This window comes from Physeter macrocephalus, chromosome 5 (assembly GCF_002837175.3).
Source record: "Physeter macrocephalus isolate SW-GA chromosome 5, ASM283717v5, whole genome shotgun sequence".
Lineage (NCBI taxonomy): Eukaryota > Metazoa > Chordata > Mammalia > Artiodactyla > Physeteridae > Physeter > Physeter macrocephalus.
In genome coordinates this window covers 20,987,401-20,995,160 of record NC_041218.1, presented here as the reverse complement: position 1 = coordinate 20,995,160, position 7,760 = coordinate 20,987,401, and the positions used below count along the sequence as shown (strand labels likewise).

At 50.5% G+C, this 7,760-nt stretch overlaps 1 protein-coding gene across 1 annotated transcript in view; it reads right to left on the bottom strand.

Moving 5' to 3' along the window:
• Positions 1-3,049: 3,049 nt before the first annotated feature.
• Positions 3,050-7,760, bottom strand: part of LOC114486275 (plexin-A4-like) — a 293,790-nt gene continuing 289,079 nt past the window's right edge. The window contains exon 6 of the mRNA XM_055084829.1: positions 3,050-3,339. Coding sequence (XP_054940804.1) covers positions 3,262-3,339 — 78 coding nt within the window. The 3' untranslated portion in view covers positions 3,050-3,261. The remainder of the gene's footprint in view (positions 3,340-7,760) is intronic.

The following is a 7,760-nucleotide window of genomic DNA, read 5'->3' as shown; positions in this document are numbered from 1 at the left end:
TATAAATAGGGAAAGTTGGGAGGCTTAAAGAAAATAATCTATGTCTGTGGGCTCAGTAGAGGGCCTGGCATGGAGAGGAGGAAAGTACTGAGGAAACTGACATTTCACAAGCTTCTACTCATAAAATGCTTTGATGCAATGCCATTATAAAATACTAAACATTCACTGAGTACTCACTATTGCCAGGCACTTTTCTATTGGCTCAGCATCCATTACCCCTTTTAATCTTCCACTCACTATGTGGGTGGGTAAATATCATCATCCCCATTTTGCACGGGCAACAGCAATTCCAAGTTTTGAAAGCAGCTGGGGCATGACGTGCCCTGACAGTGGAAGCAATGAAAAGCCTACAGGGCAGGTGGACCAGCCCTGGCTACCCGCGAGTCCTGCCTGAACTTCACTGCCGACTTCCTCCCCAGACCCAGCAACCAGTGACCCAGCCATTGGCCATATGCTCAGTCTTCTAATGTCCTCCCCAAGGTCTGGAGGAGAAGTCTAGAGAATGGGAAAGAAAAGGCAACCATTCCTTACACACTAGGATTCTATGATTGGAGCCAGGCCACCGAGGTCTAGATGCACTCAGAGTGAGTTGCTGAGACCACGGTGGCAGTTTTGGCGTGTCTGGGTCACGGACACCTCCAGGAGCAAGAGACCCAGAGGCACACACACCTTTCTGGCTTGTCTTATTTTTCCCTGGAAATCCTGATCACCTTATCACTCTGAAACTCAGGCGCCTTTTGAAGTCACTGTGTTCAGACTATAAACCACGTACACACAAAACCGCTGGCCTTCATCAGGGGGAGAAAAAGCTGCTGGGTGGTTTGGTTACTAACTGCTGTTTGGCATTTTAGCCATGGCTTTAAATAATGAGGCACCCTTGGAAATGCAGGGTCAGGGAGAGGCCACACAGCAGCAACAAATGGGAGGAATCTGGGAAAATGGGAAACTTTTCATCTGCGATAAGAAACCCTTACGGCTCTTATTAGGCTTTGAGCTCAGTCAGGGAGGTCCCCTGGCTTTAATAAAATCTCATTTTCCCCTTAAACTCTCCCATGTGGTAGGGGCCCAGAGTTTAATGTGGATATAAGAGATGATTCCAACCTGAGGCTCAGGTGGCTGGGGCCACCCTCCAGCCCAGCAGCTGGGATTGATTGCAGAGCTGCTGGTCCAGCCACACGCGAGCCGCTGCACATCAGAGAATAATCATGAGCCATTTGATGCTGACCTGGGCCAAACGAAGATGGCAGCCTGGCTCCTGTGCATTCCTGCTTTGAGGCGGGAGAAGCTCATGCCGGTCTTTATTAAGAGGGGACCCAAAGAGTACGTCGACCAGTTCCAACATGTGATTTATTAGGGGGCATCTGCATTTGAAAGGCTCCGTGGCTTTAATCTATGCCTGATTCCTTAAGGTTCCCATCAGCGCTGGGTGACTGTGTTCATTCGGACCTGTGCGTGGTTGTGAATTCATCTCTCCTGTCACGTGCAATTCCATCGGGGGTGGGGGGTCTCACCCTCAGTTCTGAGGGGCTGATCCATGACGCCTAATGCCACCCGACAGACTCCTTCACAAGACAAGCAGGATGCCAACGGCGAAGCTGTTGGGAGATGCCAGGCCTGAGCCAGCAGAGGCTGGCGGGAGGGGAGCATGACCAGCTGGTAATTAGAAGTCACTGGTGGGTATCAGAACGCATCCATCAGAAAGCCGCAGAGATGAACACGCCCAGCGTCTTTGTGAGTGACGGGAGCTGGTGTTGGTTCTGGGTTTTTATTCCACTATTGCAAAAGGAGCGCTGCTTGTTAAGCACTTGAACCCTAGCCCCAAGACGAACAGAAATATCATGGCTAGCAACACGGTTTTCACTCCTAGACAAATCTGTATGAAGCACTTGCACCAACAGGGAGTATATCACTTCCATCTAGCAATTATCCATTGTATATCACTTCCATCTAGCAATTATCCATTCAAACAGGCACGCTTGCTCTTAAATCCACAAAAATGCTCCAGCTTTCTCCAGAGGAAAAACACATGAGGTGGTAAGGCACCAAGAGTCAGTTCTGGCCACTACCTGACAAGTTAATTTTTGCCCAGAACGAACTCTCCGTCCTTTTCAAGGTATCAGAGAAACACTCCAGAAGCTAACACAACATTATAAAGCAATTATACTCCAAAAAAGAAAAAAAAAAAAAAAAAAAAAAAAAGAGTGCATGGGAAAAGACCTACAGAGGCAGACCTGCTCCCTGCCCTCCCCATTTCCTTCCTGGATAGCACAAGCTCACTTTAGCAAGGCCTCTGATGTGGATGCCCCCATTCTGTCTGTGCTCCTTATTTCAAAGCAGAGAGTTTAGCTGGGATTTTGACTCCTGGTGGAGGCCCGGGTGGGGCCATGGTAGGAAAGGCGCCTGGTCAGGCAGAGACTTCTCTAGGCAGGTGTTGACTAGATTCACTCATCTGGATCCATGCCATCTTGGTCGCCGCCTTTGAGCATCCTCCAGGGACTCAAACACTCCCCAGCTCCGACCCGGCCCAGGCCTGAGAAGGATTTAGGACAACATCATCCGGACTTCCCTGGTGGCGCAGTGGTTAAGAATCCGCCTGCCAATGCAGGGGACACGGGTTCAATCTCTGCTCCAGGAAGATCCCTCATGCCACGGAGCAACTAAGCCCATGCGCCACAACTACTGAGCCTGCGCTCTAGGGCCCGCAAGCCACAACTACTGAAGCCCACACGCCTAGAGCCCGTGCTCCGCAACAAGAGAAGCCACCGCAATGAGAAGCCCCCGCACCACAACGAAGAGTAGCCCCCACTTGCCGCAACTAGAGAAAGCCCACATGCAGCAACAAAGACCCAACGCCGTCAAAAATAAAAATAAAAAATAAATAAATTTATAGAACAACATCATTAAACTCACAGAGACATCTTCCTGAGGGTCCAGAAGTCTGGTTGTCCCCCAGGAAGTGGTAAAGTCTCTGGAGGCTCAAGAAAAATGCCGTGTGGACAGGGCTCCCCAGCCCTCAACTCCATTCACCAAAAACAAATGCCGTGTGCGCTCCCGTTGTGTGCGGTGGGGACCATACAGGTGTCAATGCCCCTGCCTGACAGCATCTCACACAGGGCCCAGGAAGCAAAGCAGACAGACACTCGATCAAATGACCGGAACAAGGTGAGCTATGAAAACCTGGGAATATTGAGGAGCCCAGCAGCAGTCCATGAAACGGGGTGATCTGTTCTGCTCCAGGGCGAGGCGGGAGGGAGGGGCAGATCAGAGAAGGCTTCTGAGAGGAGGCGACATCTGAGCTGCGAAGGAGCTCCCAGAACAGTCAAAAGGGTGGGAAAGATGCTGAAGACAGAAAAGACAAGATGTATTTAGCAGGGAGGCAGGGAAACAGAGCAAAACACAACTTAGAATTGCTGGAATATACGTGTTTGCAGTGGGGGGACCTTGCATGCAGTTTAGAAAAGAAAAAGGTTAACAGGAACCAAGGGAGGCAGGGAGCAATATTTCCTTTCAGTTCATGCGGTAGAAAGGGGTGGATAGCAGGTCTGCTCTCCTGACACTTACAGAACCTCAGCCCAGGCATTGTTCAAAGTTCCTGCAAAAGCCCTTGGGGTTTACAGCCGTGGTGGGGGGAAAGGATCCACTGCACCACAAGGCATAGCACACCAACGGCGGACACGGGGAGGGGAGGAAAGGAGGGCATCCCAGGCTGTGCGGCTGCTCGGCGCAGGGCCCTGCTGCAAAGTCCCACGCCCGCTGCATCCCAACTAAGCGGCTGTTTCTCCTCCTTTACACTCGACTCTGCTCTCCCAAATACCTTCCTGTACGGGTACTTTTTTTGAAGGCCCTTCCAACTCCATGACTATCAACAGTGATGTTAGGCAAGGCGCTTTCAGCAAGAAGCAACCATAAGGAAACGAAATCGCAGCTGTGAAATCTCCGCTCACAGGAAGCGATTTGCTCAGTGATAACCATTTGTCAGGAGCCGGGATCAATCTCTGCGCAGGCAGGAGAGGAGGCCTCCAGCCTCCTAACATCTCCACCCTGCAGTGGAGACAGCACCCCTCGCCTCGGATTTCATCCACTGGTCCCCACCCGTGACTTGGGTCTGGGTTTGAGATCAGAAGACATTGTCCCTGTGACTATCCTAGAAAGAACACAGGCTGACCGTCACCCCAGCCAGGCCCCACCTGCACCCCAGCTTCCTTGCGCCTCCGTTCCCCTAGGTCAACCTTCGGCTTTCGGGTGTGAAGCAGGGTTAATCACCTCCCTGCTTTCAGTGGGAGGAGCTCAATCCCGCCCTGGGCAATGTTTGCTTATGGAGAAAGTTATCTTGCCTGCATTGCTCTCTCTTCACCAGACATGAATGCCAGCAAAAACTCCACTCCCAGCCTCATGAATTTTGTAAAAAAACAAAACACAGGAAAAAAATTCTACACAGTATTCCCCAGATGCTTTCTATGAGACAATGAGAGAATACCTCTCTCTCTCTCTCCCCTGGCTAGGAAAGGCTATTTAGGAAGAGCTGGTGAATATGACATGCTTATGTTATTAAACAGTGCCCAGTAGCCTTGCTTACTGGGACCCACTTGGAAAAGAGCCAGGTCTAAAAATACATAAGTTCTCTCCTCTTCTTACCAAAATCCTTTCAAAAAATTTCAGTCCTAAAGATCATTTTTTCCCAAGCTGAACGCCCTCTGCTTCCTGTTTATAGACTCTCATAGGATGGCACTTAAAGAATGTGTTTCTCTGATAAGCACAGAGCTTTTCCAGACACAGGTTTCTTCATGCTCAAACTTAAAAAAAAAAAAAAAAGAAGGAAAAGAGAGAGTGCTGGTATGATCACTCTGGCTCTGTGCAGGGAGGAAAAGTGAGGCACAAGATGTCACTTCTTCCTCACCTGTGGCACCCACACAGCACATGAGACAGGGGCGCCAGGCATCCCACCCAAGGCCCAGCACTCCATCCCCAAGGCATCCGCAGAGCCAGCCTCTGCGCCCTCCTGCCCATCACCACCACCCCCTCCTCGCCTCAGCGCTTCACTGCTTGGAGAGACCATTCGATTTACTCAGGCCCCTCACGGCCACCAGCACAGAACCGGCAGAGTAGGTTCTGCTTTCTACTTGAAAATCGCTCCTCGCTTTCCAGGAGACACCTGTGAGCAGGAAGAGGTGGCTGGCGGTAATGATTAGAATGCGAGAGGCCCGGGCCGAGTAGACGGAAGGGCCGAGGTGACTGGCGTGACGAAGCACTGTTTCTCCCAACACCGTCTGGGAAGAGAGAAAAGAAAGTGGAAACACTCAGGCTTCAGGACTGCATGTGGGGTGCCGAGAGGAGGGAGCTGAGACCCTGTGAGGGGCTCACGGGGCCTTCAGAGCAATCCGCCAACTTCTGCCAGCACAGCCCTGCGTGTCTGCATAGCGGGCGAGAAGGTCGGGGCAACACCCAGGTGACTCCATCCCTGGCCCCAACGTCATGTGCTCCTGGTACAACCATCTATGCCGTGACTAAAGTTCTCCAATTATCCTGTTTCTGCCAGAAGCACCTAAGTTATTCTCAGGAGTCACGACAGTCCCTGCGTGTAGGCACTAATTGTCAGAGCTCAGCGTCGTCTTACCTCGCAGAAGTGATTTTTCTCTTATGTGTCAGAGGTCGAATGCTCTCAAGTCACGGAAATAGTTATTCTTCCCATGTAGGATTGGAGATGTGCTTTAGAGCCAAGAGGAGGAGTATTTAATTCGGAGTTCCAGCTTCTTACCACTTGTGGCACATGGCTGGGGTGTGGCACGGTCTGGGTGATGAGTTCTGACTTCCTGGTTAACGCAAACCCTCTCTAATACAGCGCAACCACTGGACATCAGGGTGGTCTGAGGAGAAGGCATGAAGCATGCAGTGCTGTGGGGCCATCCTGACTCCCCTACGCTGGCGGATTGCTGTGGACTCTGCCCATCCCTGACTACCGGCGGCCAGAGCAGAGCCCTTACAAGTTCCCCACTCCCTGAGAAACTACCAGACATTCCAAGAAGTTCCATGAATAGCAACCAAGACAAACTGCAATCGTGGGCCAGTCATTTCTCTTCTCTGGGCCCCAGATCTCTCATTTGTAAAATGGGGTTTAAGGAAAGAGAGAATGAGAATGACTTAGAATGCTCAAAATTCCCTCCCACCTCTGATTTTCTTGGAGCCACTGAAATTTGGAATTCCACTCAAGGGTATCAGGATACACCTCTAGTTGGATCTAGTCTCCTTTAAACCAATATGGCAGCCAACACAATTCTGAAATGGGTATCTGTCCTCTTGTTTAAAAGTTCTGACATGGCCATTAGTTCTGTTGTTTGTAACAGATGTCCATATAATTTGGTGCAGATCTTCAAATGTAGGCTGGACAGAAACTTGGCTGAGTGGTTGCGTGTGGGAAAGGAAGGGGGTATGTTGCGGGAGGAGATATGGAAGCATCCAAAGGTGGTTAAACCAGGTAACTTTTCATCTCCCTTCTCATTCTGGGAGCCTGTGAGACACAAGACAGAACTTGGACTACACTGATGAGACCTGGCTTTTACAAAATCACTGGAGGAGGAACTTCCCTGGCGGTCCAGTGGTTAGGACTCCGTGCTTCCACTGCAGGCGGTATGGGTTCAATCCCTGGTTGGGGAACTAAGATCCCGCATGCCGCTTGGTGTGGCAAAAAAAAAAAAAAAAAAAAAAAAAAAATCACTGGAGGAGAGGAAGAAATGGAGGTAGCATCTCAAAGCTTTGTCAGAGAAGCATTCCTCTCTCCAAAAGCACCACGGCTCTGTCCTCCAGCTTCCCACCGGACCTTGTGAGTACCTCCGTGGAAGCCCTGGCTCTGTATCCCTCCTCAGACCATGGGCTACTTTTGAAAAGGGATGTACTTTACTCTTTGATGTATCCCCAGGCAACCAGCATAGTGCCAAGAACACAAACAGTGTTAATCCAATGTTGAAGGAACAAATAAAAGAATGAATGAAGAAACAATCTTGCCCAAGGTCACAAACCGTCAGTGACAAAGTCAACATTAGAACCCAGGCTTCCTGAAACCTAGGGTATAGCTCTTCATATTAACTCTGAGAATTTCCCAAGCAATGAAAGATAGCATCCAATAGATCGTCCTTCTTAGCCTACACACTAGATTTCAAGGCTTTGGGTTGGAGACCAGTTTTTAAATTAATTCTTGCCTGACCTTTGCTACTTGCACACATGATCTTGGAGCCCCAGCCACCACTATCTCCTCTATATACGTACCCCCGAGGCAGGCTCACCACATCATATAAGGTGTTGACTTACTTATGGCTTGAGAATTGGTTGAGAGTTGCTGAAACTGGCCCCATATGGGATTCCAGGAGTAGAAGCAGCCCCTCCCCTTGGGGCCTCTGGGAACGACAGACAACTTTTTTAATGAACAAAAATGCCCAAGAAATAACCCTCTGGACAGTTGTTATCTATTGCCCAGCTCCCCGCAGACGGCAGCCTGTGGAATTTGCAGCGACGTAGTCACGTGCAAAGGGCAGCACCAGGCCCCACAGTAATAACCAGGAGGCATACTTAGCTAGCACTTCTCCCCCGAGAGCTTGTTTTTCCTCCGCTGCAATGCTGTGGCCCTCTTGGCGCAACCCACCCAGTCCCTGGCAGGAACGCAGCACTAGAAGCAGATGGGTGGATCTGAGGACCTGCCCAGAGACTCGGAGGGGGGCGTGGAGGGAGCAGATGAGGTGATGTGGCCCTGCGTCCCTTAGTCTGTTGCC